Below are 17,528 nucleotides of genomic sequence, written 5' to 3'. Positions count from 1 at the left end.
ATAGCTCCTTGTCACGACCTTTAAAAACCAATTTACTCCCGTACCGTGCAAGATAATGGACTTAGATATTTTAGAGATAAGTTCATCACTAAGATCTTGGTGATATAAGTTTATTTTGCTGGTTTGGGATTCCTTCCCTTTAATCCTTAGGTATGGTTAGACTAACACAAAAATGGCTTAAATTAATTGGGGTTAGGTAATGTAGTCTTTGCGGTCACAATGACAATTTGAATGATTTATTTATCCTTTTGATACGAGTTACACCCATTGTCATCATTTTCCGTCCGTGACGTACATTACATGTTTCCTCATTTACACACAGCTCTTATTAAACACTGTTACACAGATTCAGTAGAGATACATAGCGTAACTCCAGTCTACTGTATATAGCTACTCGCGCAACAGATATAAGCATCAATTGTACTGCAATCATAGCTCTAGGCTACTATTCAGGTATATTATTGTTGACCCACTAGTCATTCTGTTTTCACCAGTTATGCTATCGTGTATGAAATGCTGCATTGATCAATTAAAAGACGAGGTGGAATTAATACAGATATTACCTTCCAATAATCATGGGTGTTTTCAAATGGCAGTAAGTTGGTTCTCAAATCAGTTTGACATGGTTGTAATGTTGGGCTTGTCCAAAGGGTAATATTCATCGTTACGTAAAAACACAATGGACCTTCCACAAATTGTGTAACTTAGTGATTATAATGAATGAATCAACTCGTCAGTATTTGAACACGAGAATGGGCCTTAAGTAGACAGTCAGCAAAAATCAGTCAGAAGAAACGAAAAAAAAAGACAGTTTTACAACTTCTCACCCGACTCAACCGAGTTTTCACCCTCAACATAGGTAAGAACAATATCTATCACAATTTCGCCAAAAGTGAACATTCAACAATACATCAATATCAATATTATTGTATTATTTGCTCATAGTGACTATTAACATTGTTTTATCCTACTGGTGTGAACTATTTGAAAGAAAATATAAGCCACGCGACACTATGAAAAAAAATTAATGTATACCAGATGTGGACAGACACGTAGCTGCTAGCATGTTTCAAAAGACAACACTGGTTGTCACAGATAAATACGTCTATCTGTCGCATTTGGTTGATCTCAAGTGACATATGATATGTTATGTTTCACACAATGTAGTTAATATCATGCATCTTTTTCCAGTATTGATGTATGGGGTTACTCTTCAATCAATCAAGTTGATTTTTGTTCTAAGGGTCTAACTTTAATTCAAATCTCTTACTACACGTAGCATAAATGGTGAGTATATTGTTTGCACAGCAAGACATACCCAGGTACGTATTGTATCAATACTTGCTTAACGGAATGCAAGTGGAAGTCAATAATTTGCACTTTGCATACATAATATTATTAACCCGTTCAATGAGTAACATGTTTTTTTTTATTATCTCAAATTAATATTTAAATACATGAAGCGCCAGCGTCGGGAACTCTGTTTCACTTTCAGTATAACGTAGATCGCATAATGCAAACGGAAGCATGTACGACTTGTAATAAAATATCTCAATAAATGGTTAACGAAATACAAGTGAAAGTGAACCAACCGCACCTCCCATTTACGATACGATGATCGCTAATTAAGCCAAACAACATTAAATTGCATTCGGCTTTCTTAACAGTGTGGCTGTCTGTCTGTCTAAAGTTGGGGTGTACGTTTGACGTAAGTTAACATTCTTATCACAAAAATTATGTTCGATAGCAATGATGATATAATATGAACGTATTATATTACTAAGTGATGTTGACAAATATATATGAGGAACATATGTTTTAGAACATAGCGACTACATATTAAATGCTGAAGGTTGTATTTTTTAAGTTACACTTTAGATGCAGTAATAGTCTGCAATTACATAGTTGCTAAATTGTCGTAGAAAGTACAAAGTAAGTAATATGTTTTGTTTATGTTTATTATAGTTTATAAGTTATAGTAGGACATAATATAGTAGAACAATCTTGTCGTAATTAGTAAGCGATTTACACTAGTATTTTCACATGGTTTTGTGACATACTGCAAATAAATAATGATGTATTAACATTCTTTACTTTTAAACGCATAACTGTGTTGCTAATGTTTTATCTTTATTTATGATTAGTCTATGCTATAATACACAGGACAAGAACCACATTGTAGTTTACAAAGACTGTAAGGTATATGTAGTCTAACACAATGTAACGCAGTAAGGGTGCCAACGATATTAGGATATGGGTTACGTCAACATTGTCGAAGGAACACATTTAAAAAACAATAACGCAGCTTAAAGGTCATTCAGCTCTTTTATATGATGACATCACTGGTCTCCGACTACGCAATGAGCAACGTGACAACCGGTCCCTGGTTACGACTAAAATGTCCCAAATAAGATACGAGGATGCAATTATTATTATAACAGTGCTGTGGGCCAATTTTGAAAATGCAAACATTTAAATATCCATGCATATGGCACATGAAGACAGTGTTAATATACGATTGTGTAGAAAATGTTTTTAAAAATTTAATGGAAAGTTATCCTTATTTAAAAAAGCAAAGACAAGTATCTGTTCTCGTGCGAGTAAGATATCTTCAAGTACAGGTGAGAGCACACATATTCGACATCGTCTAGTGTACAAGTTTTCTTTAACGTACGGTTCGCCGACTATATAAACATTTTACTTGAAAATAACAGTTTCAGGAAACAAGACAGACTTGGTGGTATCACGATGTTTCTATGATGTCTAAAAATATTGAATACTTTAAATACAGAAAGAAATAATAAATTATAAGATAATGTTCTTCCTTATACAAGATATTTCAACATACTAATTAAAGCTTTAAACAAGTGTGATCATGCAGGATGTAAAAATGTTAAGTTTCCTGCTCTGGTTCTATTTTATATTTTTGGGGATCTTGGCTTTTCCTTTTTTCCTGTTTTGCTTTCATTATATATTTTGCTTCCTATAGATTGTTTTTGTTTCTATCCTACTGTTCTTTCTTAAGCATTTTTTCGAATTAGCATTGCTGAACCAAGCCGGGCTGCTTATAGTTGCTCCAGCTCCAAATGATAAATACGTATCGTGTATGTGGGTACAACCTTCATAGGAACAATTCTGAAATGTTAAATAAAATTTGCAAAGAAATTGCAACATGTATAATTAATCTGCATTAAAGTCAGTTACATGTGTTTCACCATTATTTTTACCCTTCCTATTTGGCACAGTACAGCTTCTGCCTAGGGCGGAACGACAACTATAGACTATCTTACACTAATACTGGCACTCTCGATGTCAAGCAATTCGCGTCCCAAATAACGTATTCAGAGACTATGGCATATTTGTTTTGGCTCAAATTGTTCCTTACTTTTGCGTGGGAATCACAACTGCGTTCAGTTTTCTTTCACTTTCGCAAGTTTAAAAAGGCTTTAAGAAGCTTCCCATTTCTTTTTTTTATCAAGTTAATTTATTTTATATTCATCGTTAGTTTGAAAGCGAAAGGTGAATATGGCTTCCTTTTCTTTCAGAATGCTAAGCGTTTGACCATATTGCTTTGCCTCTACACTATTCACATTAATATAATTGTGAAAGGAAATGAAGGTAAATTTAAACGATCAAATCACTTTTACGTTCATTAAATCTTAGTTAAGTGTATTATTTGCTAATTGGTGCGAAACCTATTGCAGTCCTCTTGAAATAAAGTACTTAACTATCGAAGTTAGGTGATTATACAATCGTACTTTACTGAGTTCAAGACATATGTGTAAAAATAAAGAATTTGTAGTAATTGCAGTCGTAATTGAGTTTATACTGATTATGGTCCGAAAATATCTAACAAAACATACACACGTGATCACAGCAAGAATGAAGTTCATGCGGTATTGACACAACAAACATATTGTGTTTCTAAATCAAATTGAATATAAATCAATAAAACGAAGAACAATCTTTTCAATTAAAAATTGAAAGATTCGCCTGTGTGTATGTACATATAATTACTATTTGTATTATTATTATTAATATTATTCCCTTTAAAGTTCCTAGAACTGCATGCGGGGGTATTGCAAAATGCCTTTGTCATAAAACATACAACTATTGCGCAATGGAGTGTTCTAATAGGAGCCTACACGATGTCCCTACTGACATCCCTTCGAATGTAATTAAAATGTAAGCATAATATTATTTCGTTTTCGTTTATAATTTTGTGAAAAGGACTGTCACTTTAGGATGGATGTTTCAAATATACTGCGAACAGTAGCGAACGTGACGTCATATTTGCAAATGCATATAACCCACGTTCCATTCAGTTCCTCCAGTAATCACAAAAAACGCGTTTGAATACAGATACATTTCTTCCTTAATTTGCGATGAAATTTATTATAAATAACATTTAATTTATAAAAAAAAAAATCGTTAAGCTGTGAAATATACAGTGCATTGGTGATGACGTGATTTTTGTGTAACACAATATAAGTTTGAACAGCAGACTCTTTGTTTTTTTGCATTGCGCTGTCCAGCTCCAATGTGAAAAATGTTCACATTTAGGCTACTCTTACGTTTACAATCGTACAGTTCTGAGAAGCTTCTCGGTACTAAATTCTGCTCTACATTCTGATTCCGCCAAGTTCCATCTTTCGATGTTACAAAAACTTTCAAGCTTCCTTTTACTGTAACTTTTTTTTCTTTGGATTTTAGTTCAGCGATTTTCGAATCACGGTTTATAAAATGTGGTTTCAGTGTGACATTGTATTATGTGCAACCAACTGGGCGTGGAAGACTGTTTACGTATGATCGCGATGTGTACGTTAATATATAATATGCAATCACCTGTGTGTGTACACGCGGGAGGGTGTATTTGCTACGTTAATAGGTGTGCTAACTTCAAGTCGCACGGTTTGCCTATTTGCCCGCCCCACGTCATGCACCAAACTGATGCGTTGAAACACACGGTGCTTTTGGTGAGAAACTGGGGAATTTGAAAAAAATAAGAACTATAGGGACAATGTATCAAAATCATACACCAGACAATTTCTTGAACAAAGATTGCATTCTATCTTGAGGACACAGATCAAACATGTTTTATATTCTTTTGCATATAAATGTTTAAGTTAGTTAATATGATGTGTGTATTTTTATGGTCGTATCAGAGTATTGGTCACGTACTGATATGAGTTATCATCAGTGATGCTGTCATATTTCTCTTTCAATTTCTTTCTTTAGAGTTTTATCAATGAACAATTTGACTTCTATTCATTGGAATGCTTTCATTACTGCAACACAATTGAAAGCTATGTGAGTTATATTAAAATTGTATTAAATATCTACATACATATGTAAATAAAACGGAGGGAACACGATTATACTTTGCTAGAACAGCCAAGGAAGTGTCTGTTGAATTGTACATGTGATATACGTGATATTTGCATTGCCGTTGTCACTGTGACAGAGGAAGGCAATCTGTGTGGTCCAATCATACATTTCAGCTCCTGGTTCTTGATTGTCGTTTAATAGGATGCAATTACCAGGTGTATTGACTGCGAGGTTCCATATTATTGGTACACACCTATGGACAACACTGTCTTAATCACCCTAATATTATAAACCATGCACAAAACTTAAGTATAGTTATATTTATTAATATATACATATAAGCTAATTATGCAATTGATGATGTAACAACAGTGAATGCCTAATTTTCCGAGATGTTATTATTTTGTATTCTACAACCTTTGTCTCAAAGACATTTGTAGTTACAATGCAATAATCTACTTTAATTTAAACTGTTTAGTATTTCAGTTCAACGTAAATTTTACGGAACAAATTTCACAAACAATGTTGCAAGGTTGACGCATTTCTGCCTCTTACTTTTAACTATACATTTTTGTTACTTGCAGTGACCTTAGTCACAATAAATTGGTCGAACTACCGGAGAAATTGGTTTGGGAAAACGAGAAATTACAATCGATGTTCGTGTTATTATATTTTTATTTCATAGTACCGTACAAGATTTTCATAATTGAAGACACCAATTTCAAAATTTCAAAGTACACAGCATATTTTAATTGATTATTCCGCCCAATGAAATAATTATAGTCCTGCAATGGGTGAAATGTTTTATACCGAGCTGTTGGTAATATAATCATGCTTTGTTTATAAGGATAATAAAATTTAGATGGAAAGCGAAAAAAAAATATATACTTCAAACTACGTTCAAACAAGATTAAGTCATTGTCATTTGATGTATATTTTTGAGGAAACAGATCAAACATTTGTCTTTTTTTTTTTAATTCGAATTAATGTTTTAGTAAGACTAGACTAGACTAGAACACAGCAATATTGGGGACACCGATCCTTTTCCGCATCTGGGTCATCCCTCTGGAAGTCGCTACTTCCTAGTGTTTTTGTATTAACCCTTAAATAAACTTGATTTTGCTACTTTTCATTACATGTCGAACCTTTATAAATTATTACATTTCTCATTATCTGCGCCAGGAGCTTCAGGTTAACAGATATTGCGCGTTATAAGCGGTCACTGTATTATTATTATGTTTACTAGTGATAGTAAATTTGATTTGTGTATTGTATGGTTGTATCACAATATAGCTCATGTAAAGATATGGATTATCATCAGTGATGCTGTCATATTTCTCTTTCAATTCCTTTCTATAGAGATTTATCAATGAACAATTTGACTTTTATTCATTGGAATGCTTTCATCACTGCAACGAAATTGAAAACCATGTGAGTTATAATGAAGTTCTATTAAACATCTAAAAAAGTAAAAATAATAAACGGAAGGAACAATATTATAGTTTGCAAGAACAGCCAGAGAAGTGTTTGCTGCTTGTACACGTGATATATGTACCATTTTTTATTACAGTTGTCATGGTGACAGATGAACACATTTTCTGTAATCAAAGCATACATTTCAACTACTTTTTTTGTTGTCTTTTAATACGATGCGATTACCAGGTGTATTGATTGAAGCTAGTAAGAATGGTCAATATTATTTAGTTCACGAACACCTATGAACAATATTGTCTTAATCATTCTAATATGCATACTACATTATGCACAAAACTCCCATAAAAATCTATCAAAAGATTGACCATTTTACAAGTATTTTCTTAATTCTCGTAATATTGATTAATATATACATATTAGCTAATTATGCACATTGATGATGTAAAAAAAGTCTAATTTTCTTAAATGTTGTTCCTTTGTTTTCTACAACCATTGTTTCAATGACACTGTAACAAGGATTGTAGTCTTAGGTAGTTTTCACTAATTTTTACTAATCTACTTTACTTTAAACTGTTTAGTATTTCAGTGAAACGTTCATTTGACGCATTCTTACCTGTTGCTTTTAACGATTCAATGTTGTTACTTGCAGTAATCTTAGTCACAACAAATTGGTCGAACTACCGGAGAAATTGGTTGGGAACAACGAGAAACTACAATCACTGTTCGTATAATCATATATTTATTTCATGGTATCATAAAGATCTTCATAAATAAATACTCCAATTTAAGAATTTCAAAGTACACATCATATTTTACTTGATTATTCCGCCCAATGAAAAGATAAAAGTCCTGCAAGAGGTGAATTTGTTTGTAATGGAAGCATATTTAATTAACGTAGCTGTTGCTATTATCATCCTACTGGTTTAATAATAATGATAATAACGTTTATTGTTTTCTGTGTGTGTAAACTATACAATGATGAGAGTAGTGTTATCGTATGTCTTTGAATTCAAAACTGATCTATACAAATCACAGCTTGCTACCTCATTGAACACTTTCAAAATGTTGCACAAAGTAGGATTTAAAAAGGAAACGTTGTTATTCTTGCTATCATAAATGGTGCTCACAACTAGTTGTTTTGATGACGTAATGCCTAACAGTATTCGAAACAAAAATATTCACAGGCTGCTGTCTAACAATGAACTCGAGTGTTTACACGAGGACGTGGTTTATAACACACCGACAATAAAAGTCATGTAAGTCTATCTCTATATTTTCTTTACGTAATAAATACAAATTACTCTAATATTATTTTTCTTATTGTTCAATTTGATTCCAACGATCTCTGCTCATTCACTCGATTGGTTGAGGTTTACTTCATCTACATCACTGGTTTACTTGTGATAAATGTCTTGTGATGGACGTTTCCTATGATACGTCTTTTTTGTGGCATTCTGAAGTTGTTTGTCAAAGATCATACAATTGAAAAGCATATCGTCCATCCACATCAGCTTAAATGTTGATTCGTGTTGTTACAATTGTTGTTCCCAAAAAGCTATTGGTGTGGGTAGGGTGTCAGTAAAACAGTCATCACTGACAACGAAAGTTCATTTAAAATTAAGATATTATAAAGCAAGCTTAAAAGTAAAACCCAGCTCCAATTTGTATATCTCTCCTATTGCATCTGTAATGAGTTGGTGAAATGAACTTAAAAATAAAATTAACTAAATTGAAATATTAAATTAATTAGTTCATCATGTTTCTGTTTCTTAAACATGTTCAGTACAGTTATGTTGTGCTCTGCGATGTATGTGTTTCCACAGGTGTGACATTGTTAGTGTTACTTCTTATAGGTTAACAAAAGCAAGATAAACATTTATATCAAATTTTGACTTGTCGGATGACATATGATTATGTTAACTTCTTATAAGTGTACAGAATATTTTAAATGGAAATTTCTATACATTAACCATACTAGGAGCACAGTTTTGAAGTGCTGCTGCATCGGTGGGGACGGATTTAACTTTCTGTTTTATTGTATGGTAAAACTTCTGGCATATTTTAAGTATTCCATAATTTGTAAAGAACATACTACAAGAATCTAAGAATCTCGTTCGTAAGTTCCATTATTTCACTATTAAATAATATGTGATGCAAATAATCGTACTTTAGTGAGCTACTAGAGTTAAAAAATTGACGCGATCAAGTGTTTTGTGGGAAATTAAGTTGCGTGAGTAGCATTAGTGAACATGATCAATGATGTCTTCCCATTAATGCTAAAATAACTGATAACGCTAAAACAGTTAATGCTAAAACAATTTGAAAAACCTTACCCTCTCCCATTAGGAACATTTTAAACCATGTATCAGTCAATTGACATAACCCATCGCTGGGGTCGATGGATAATTACTCTAAATGAATTTCAGGGTTGAGTCAATCTGCATATACATTGACAATAACCTATTTGTGTGGGATGGATAGTAGGTGAAAGATGACGTAAATACATTTTGACTCAAATATTGGAAGGTAGGGATCCAATCAATATACTGGGTCAAACTGTGTTCAAACGTATGAACAGTTCTGTTTTTACACTTTGTTTACAGTTCTTACAGGTCTTTTAAAATTGGGAAATTATCATCTTCAAAAAGATTAGAATATATCAAAAGCGTTTCCACTGCCTCAATGCATCTGCATCGATGAAAGTGCTAAATACATTTTTGCGGGGTTTGATGTCGAAGGTAAAGGACACTTTGTTGAGGCAAAAACCAGCAACAGGATCAGGTTTATATAGATTCGGGGTGTTTCTTCAACATTTGCCTTCTGTTAAAAGAACATACATTATAGCATATTGCAACACACTGAGAACACAGCAATATTTTAGCCAGATGTTGTCATAGCATAATTGGATCCACGATATATTATACAGGATCCACTATAGGGCAGCCACTGTAACAAACCCACTGTGCACGATCCGCTCTGACGATCCACAATACCTGATACACTATGCACGATCCATTATAAACCATTGAAAATACACGATGAACAGGGGTTCCCTTGGACATAACCCACCCGGGCTTTAAGATACATACATATATTCCAATCATATTTCACAATAGCTTCTTTTCTGAAATGTATTGTGTAAGATTATCAAGTGGATGTAAACCTAAAAGGTCTTTAACATTAACCCCTACTTATACAACCTCCATCCTCACTTTTGAATATTTGAAAAAGCCACCGTCAATATGGGACACTCTGAAATCTACATGACTTATGAAATATTACTTTTACATAGCATCCAAGTGGTACCATATTGTAGATCTTAACTGTTACAGCCAGCAGACCAAGTACTGCTCTGGTAAATGATTTTGACACCCAGCAAACCGGTGCTGTTCTAAGATATGACTGGTGCACCCATCAAGCCATGTTATGTTCTAGTAAATGACTGTTACACCCAGCTAGCCACTATGCTTGATCCGAAATACACGATCGACTATACTGGATCTACTTGACAGGTTCAATATACAGGAACGCTATGCTGTATCCATAACGCAAGATCCAGTCTACATGTTCGATTATACTGGATCTACTTTGCTGGATCACTACATACGATCCAATATGATGGATACACATTACATGATCCACTGTGCTGGATCAACTTTTCATAATCCACTATACTGGATCTAATATACATGATCCACTTTACTGGATCCACTTGTAGGATCAATATACTAGATTACTAAGCTGGATCCACAACGCAAGATCCAGTATACATGATCCTAGTTAAATGAATTAATGAATTATACACATTATACATAATCCACTATACATGATTCAATGTGTACGATCCAATATACATAATCCAGTATACATGATCCAATATACAGGATCCAATGTGTGCGATACACAAAATATGATTTACTATACAGGGTTAACTATACACGATCCACCATACGTGACTCACTATGCACGATCCAATCTACAATTAGCGCAGGGTATTGAGTTATGTAAAATTGTCATTTTTTTGTTTCTATGAGTGACATCATCTGCCATCAGATTTCAAACACGTATAATTGAATAAATTCAAAATTGTACCTTTCCGATGCAAATTTGATTCCACATCAACCAATATGGAGACAGTTTCAAGTCGACAAATCTAAAAACCATGTTTAGGCTTCAAACACTTTTTGTGCTTTAAAGGAATCAATAGGGACGTTTGGATTGACAATGTCGTTACTTCCACAGCTCAAGAATAAATCAGCCCAATCACTGATAGAGGTTTACTCTTTGAGTGATGTGTTTTAACTACACTAAACCTTCTCAACATCAGCACCTTATTCATTACGTTCGTACACAGCGGCTCATAAACAATCGCAATGGCACTTTCAGTTTGTGCAAATACCTTTGGTTTCAGAGTGCAATGTTTTGAGGGAGCTCTATAATGATTTGATATTACTGTTGCCTAGTCGACAAATTGTTATTTCTTTGAAAAATTTTCATCGTTTGTTTACCTCAATCTAAGTTACGGGAGGGCTTTTATGATAATCTTGATATGCCCAGAACTGGCCTAGGAAAATGGAGATTACCGAAAATACAGAACTTACCTTCACTTATGTAAGCGTTCAGAATATCCTGTGTGGAGAGTTTTTAGTTTGTGGTTTTTCTCTTCAATGTCGTTGATCCACGGACATGAGAAGATCCCGGTATTGTAAGATATAACGAGTTAGTGTCTGAGAATTATCAAAGTTTATAACAATCCAACTGATGATGACGAATTCAAACGGAACATAAAAGTCATATAATCCTTTTTCAATAATGTCTTTAATATTGGGTATTCACTACCACAATATCTCAACTACTCGCATCGGATCATTAAGACATTCTGCTGAATTTCCGTGGTCATTGTTTTTGTAATTACATCTAACAGTGTCTCGAATATTGTTATACTTACATATTCCAAAGCAAATAAAATCGTTTTTCAACGTGTACACAATTATGTATTTAGGCAAAGAAAGGCGAAAGCGAACTCAAATAATTGTTAACAAGTAGGATTACAGAGTTTCTAAAAAAAATCCAAACTTATAGAAACTAATGAAGTTTTTTTGAGGTATATATATCTTAATAATAGCAAATGTGATCGAACGAAGTTACTAGACAGTTCCAAGTAGCGACTTGAGTCTCATCCTTACTGCCTTTCCGTTAAATAAGTTTCCTTCTTTTCCTACAACGCTTTAAATTATTAGTACTACGAAAAATACTATGGTCGTGTATGGTAATGATTCGCTACTAATAAGGTGCAAATCATTGTTGTTATGCAATGGCGTGTGAACATGTTTATCATAAAAGGTAACCTTTTTGTATTGCTCAGTGTTATGACGCATATGGACGTGTATGGTCGTGTATGGTAATGATTCGCTACTAATAAGGTGCAAATCATTGTTGTTATGCAATGGCGTGTGAACATGTTTATCATAAAAGGTAACCTTTTTGTATTGCTCAGTGTTATGACGCACAAGTAGGATTACAGAGTTTCTAAAAAAAATCCAAACTTATAGAAACTAATGAAGTTTTTTTGAGGTATATATATCTTAATAATAGCAAATGTGATCGAACGAAGTTACTAGACAGTTCCAAGTAGCGACTTGAGTCTCATCCTTACTGCTTTTCCGTTAAATAAGTTTCCTTCTTTTCCTACAACGCTTTAAATTATTAGTACTACGAAAAATACTATGGTCGTGTATGGTAATGATTCGCTACTAATAAGGTGCAAATCATTGTTGTTATGCAATGGCGTGTGAACATGTTTATCATAAAAGGTAACCTTTTTGTATTGCTCAGTGTTATGACGCATATGGAGTCTACCATTTGTTGCTTAGGGCACGTTAATATTCTCGTCTAATACTCCTAAGATTTACGATCACGGAATTGTTTTCTATGACTACATCTAAATATCATTAACTGAATCAAGTGCTACCTCCAACAGTGATGGAGTCATTTTTGGACAACACAACAAACAGTTTAATACTTAAATTACCAATACACCTTTACTCGATAATTTGCTAATGGTGAGAACTGATTAAAACTATGCAAGAACTAGTCAATCGTAACGTTGATCTTTGTTAGGCCTCGCAAGCCTGGAGGCAGTTGTTGGTTCACCAGTGACCACGCACTTTTTCACATACTCCATTTGCTTTTCTCTTACAAGTAGTAAAATAATTAAAATATATGAACTTCACAGCTGTTTTTCCTTAACACACACCCATAAGTTATTTAATTTCCCTGTGGTCATGCGCCGGGCTCTACGTATCACATAATATACTGTGGCATGTGTGTGTTGCATACGGGGAGTTTTCGGGGATATCTGTAGTGGTCGATGAGTATAACCTTCCAAACTGCCAACAAGGTAGAACTTCGGCGGAACTTAATATCCATGAAATGCCTATTGTTACTTATTTTTAAGAGGTGTTTGGTCCGAAGTATCCCTGCCATATATCCCAGGTATTTACCAATATATACATATATTAATTTAGTACACTAGTGCGCCACGTTGACTATTAGATATAGCGCACATACAACAAACTATAGAACGTGCAAGAATCCAAGACTGCGCTACCACCCCTGCATATTCCCACACCTACAAGTGTTATTTGAAATTATTTACCAAAAAGTTGGAATCAATTTGAAGTTAAAACTTTACCCAATCTTTTCTGTCTATTCTGAGTAGAGCGCTTAAGTGAAAGAGAAGGTGTCTAGGGGTTGTAACACATACATCAAATCAAAACAGGGCCGGGTCTGGATACAAATGAAACTTGTCCTTGCAAGCACGACATTTTGATGCTGAACATCATGTAAACAAACCTCACGTGTGCAAACTTAATTGTTTTATATACGAACACGTAGATGGTCATTGTTCTTGCAATTGCACGATCCGAGAAAATATGAATATATCGGAGAGAGAACAATATATTTTGGTGTGAAAAAGAGAACAGCTTATGAAAATCAAGACAATAGATACAAGAAATCTTCAAATTTATGCTATTAAGTAAACATGTACAAATAAGAATCCAAATGTTTTTAACTGAAAGAAGGGTTAAGATATTTTCTTTATTTGAATGATTCGTAATGTCTAATTACTGCCAGGCAATTGTAAACATCACCCAAATATGGTCAAACCTAACATATTATACAACGTGTATGGGTGCAAAGACTGGCAGAATGTTGGAAAGTTGCAACAAATCAAAAGTTAGCATGATGAAGTACTGTTTGTAGCGTCAATGGTACGTACGTTGGTTGTTGTGTTAAGCGAAGACAACATCAACGTATAAAGGCAATATTAAGTTATCATAGTTTATGTTTAAACACCTTTTACACAGTCCGTATATCTCCTACCATTTAGAGTAGATTCACGACTAACACGAATCACATATTACGTCCATAGACCTGTACAGTAATGTATATCCAACAGTTAAGCAGTAATGTATACAGCAGGGACGTAGCCAGAAATTGGAAATATGAGGGGGTGGGGCAGAACTTTAAAAGGGGCACTTCTCAAAAAGGGAACATTATTACACTTCGAAGCGCTATGAGGTACAAGAAAATATTTGCCAAAAATGCCTTCCACGTTGCAGGAACTGAACAATAATGAGAGGATTGTCTTACGTATATACGCTGACGTAGTAGGAACCAAGGTGAGAAAAAAAGGTGTCACCACGTCTCACAATTTTGAATTTCACAATTGTTCACCTTTTATCTCAAAATTATGAATTAACAAGTCACATGTCAACATTTTGACTTTGCAACGTCAAAATTTTGAGATTAAAAGTCAAAATTTAAAGATAAAAGTAAACATTTTGGGATAAGTCAAAAGTTAGAGATTTGAGGACATTTTTTTTGCCTTTCTTATGTCCATATTGAACTTCCGTACGTGGCAGATGAACTTTCAGGGGGAAGGTTGAGGATTGTCTCTTAGCTTCCTTCAACCTGAAAAAGTGTTTTTGTGAAACTTCATGCTTTTACTTAAATTTAATTTTTCGGGGTACTCAAGGGGAGGGGGGGGAGGACAGAGCGATCGCTGGGTAGGTCCATGTTATACAGTAAAGTATAGGAATATGTTAGGATGGCATGTCTTACTAGCCTGATGTATATTAATGGAAGCGATCATATTACCTATTGACAACGTCTTATCTAATGTAAATCTGTTTTAGCAATTCATTTCATAGTTCTGTTATATTTATAAATAGCTTGAATAATGACCAACGGGTAAAATATTGGTTTTCATATTGGTAACATTAAATATGTCCTTAAAATTTAATACTGCTTAATCCAACCTCCACATCTACCCGTCATAGTCATTTCAACTTCCTCTTTTAGTTCATACTATTAGTTTTTACTTTGGAGAACCGCAAAATGCATACAACCCAGCTAACCACGAGCAATTCCATTATATTATGTGCAGTCTGTCTTAGTCAATGATGCATGACGGTAGCAAGCAACAATTGTATCTAGGTGTTATTTCTAAATCGGTTAGTTAAACAAAGCAGCACTGGTATTCATCGCCCAAGGTAACGGAGACAATCGCATAGAAAATATGTTATAATTATTCATTCAGGTGTGACGATTTGGTAGATCGTACTTTGGCTGAAATGGTTCCAACGTGTGTGTTATAAACAGCACACTATTACACGTATACACCGAAAATTGAAAGTAAACATATAGAAAACCGATACAATTAAATCAAGAAAAAGATATTCACTATTACGAGAGTAACATATCACATAATAGGCTAGGAACCTATTGAGAGCAAAGTTTCAAAGTTAGTTATTTGTACCTGTTGGAATATTTTATTTCATCTTTGATAGAGGTACGCTTTGAAATTTGGGGATATATGCTTCATAGTAAACACTGCATTATTCGATGCTACCACCATGTTTGTTTTTAGTTTATGAAAAGTGCCTGACAATGCATATGTCTTCTAATGCTATATCGTTCATTACCCACATAAGTATCAGAAATGTGAAAAGGATTATAGGCACATTATTAAAGCAATTGTTGATGACATCGTGTACAGAATACTGTAAATATAAGGGTTACACTTAGAAAGTAGTAATTGTCTGTACACAAGTGGGGAAAACAAGAGAAAGACATTTCTTTACTGACTGTTATTGTTCACTGAACACGATGATTCATCAGTTTCATTTGTTCTGCATTATATATTGCGTACTCGTCCGACCTGAAATGCCTATACCACTGGAGAGTGCTTATTTAATTAGCCCATCGATACATTTTTCATATGTCTATTCTCATGCCTGTGGCTTCTTCGTGTAATAACACATGATTTAAGGGAGGGTCATTAAGAATGGTGAATGTACAATATTTTGATTCAAAGCATGAAACAGTTATAAGTTTTCACATGAGGTTGTAATCAATCCGAATTTTCATTGAGGGGATTAGTCAGTAGTAGAAACTGTTCCACTGGTGAGTAGACACACAGTGGGCTGGGAAAATAGTTAATATATGCTTCACAACATGCATTGGTGGCAACCTAATTGTGTGGTTGTCGTTTCCATAACTGTGTAATCTTCTGGAATCTCAAACAATCCTAACAATATGTTTATACATGAGGTTGTAGCAACGGTGCAGTGTAACAAGACAAGACGCAATATAAGTATAAACACAGTTCTTTAGCAAAAACGATTTCGAGCGAATAGGTCTCATTTGTCTTGGTTAATTTAATTATATCAGTGCTACGTGTGTCTATAAATTCCAATTGTTGTTCAGGCATGAAACGGTTCAGTAGCCAACCATAGTAGCACGATATCGGTTATGACTACGGATTTCTTGTTACTGATTACACATATGTACACTGCTGTATTCAAACGTTTCAACGGATAGTGTTACACCTTACCGTTGTATCGCGTATTCCGTTTGCTACCACTCTTCTGGAGATCAAACCATTGTGAAAACTAAATCACATCAAAACGTCGAAGTTAAGAGTTAAAGTTCATACACTGAATACGTTCAAATCAGTAACAAATACCTTTTATTTACCTAAGATTAATTGAAGATGAAAGATTTACGAGACATTCTGACTTGTTTTTGTTTAATTCACGGGACGAGTGGTCTGTGACTGAACTGTAGTCAAAATGGCCACACGAATAGTAGCATGGTATCTATAGTCACTAGTTAGTGAAAAACATTGTAACAATGATATTTAACAACAATAGCGTACTTATAGCAGTCTGATAGTCTTGTTGTACAGTATAGATTTAACACACATAACACGCTCTACAATATGCAAACCACTAACAACCCCGTCCTAACAGCCGAGAGGGGCACTACGATGTATGATACGTGTTGTCTAACTTACGTACCCTAAATTTTAATATTTCACTGATTGATTATATTGATAATAATTGGTCTATTCGTACACTATTTGAAAAAAAAACAAATGTTGCCACATGGAAGCAAAACAAAACAAAACGTTTACTCCAAATTCAGCATGTTGTAGTGTTTTGTAGGTAACCGTTTAAAAAAAGTAATTCGACGTTCATTGAAATAGCGAGATGTACTTCTTATTGGCAATGATGTTGAGTTAGTTGTGTAGCTTTAGTTAACAATATAACAACAGTATTGTGATGCTCTTCAAAGTTGTTATTGTATTCACTATATTCTTTATTGAGTTGAAGGTATCACGTAATGATGTTGAATAGCTCAATAGGGCTCCGAGAATCCACAAATACTATTATATGTTGACAAACTTCTTAACCAAT

The 17,528-nt window shown here is 34.1% G+C and overlaps 2 protein-coding genes across 4 annotated transcripts in view; one reads left to right on the top strand and one right to left on the bottom strand.

Annotated features, from left to right (window-relative positions):
- The window catches only part of LOC139982896 (uncharacterized), a 57,939-nt gene extending 45,890 nt beyond the window's left edge, over positions 1 to 12,049 (bottom strand). For 2 of the 3 annotated variants that reach the window (XM_071996051.1, XM_071996052.1), the window contains exon 1: positions 11,364 to 12,048. The gene's annotated coding sequence lies outside the window, so the exon portion shown is untranslated. Of the gene's footprint in view, positions 1 to 11,363 lie in introns of all 3 variants that reach the window. The other variant, XM_071996053.1, reaches the window with a different exon arrangement.
- LOC139982899 (uncharacterized) overlaps positions 1,622 to 17,528 on the top strand; it is an 18,033-nt gene continuing 2,126 nt past the window's right edge. Inside the window, exons 1-8 of the mRNA XM_071996055.1 lie at positions 1,622 to 1,708; positions 3,546 to 3,618; positions 4,056 to 4,185; positions 5,239 to 5,310; positions 5,913 to 5,984; positions 6,688 to 6,759; positions 7,412 to 7,483; positions 7,947 to 8,018. Coding sequence (XP_071852156.1) covers positions 4,121 to 4,185; positions 5,239 to 5,310; positions 5,913 to 5,984; positions 6,688 to 6,759; positions 7,412 to 7,483; positions 7,947 to 8,018 — 425 coding nt within the window. The 5' untranslated portion in view covers positions 1,622 to 1,708; positions 3,546 to 3,618; positions 4,056 to 4,120. The remainder of the gene's footprint in view (positions 1,709 to 3,545; positions 3,619 to 4,055; positions 4,186 to 5,238; positions 5,311 to 5,912; positions 5,985 to 6,687; positions 6,760 to 7,411; positions 7,484 to 7,946; positions 8,019 to 17,528) is intronic.

Source organism: Apostichopus japonicus, chromosome 16, assembly GCF_037975245.1.
Source record: "Apostichopus japonicus isolate 1M-3 chromosome 16, ASM3797524v1, whole genome shotgun sequence".
In the NCBI taxonomy this organism is placed as follows: domain Eukaryota; kingdom Metazoa; phylum Echinodermata; class Holothuroidea; order Aspidochirotida; family Stichopodidae; genus Apostichopus; species Apostichopus japonicus.
This window is presented reverse-complemented; position numbering and strand designations above follow the sequence as displayed.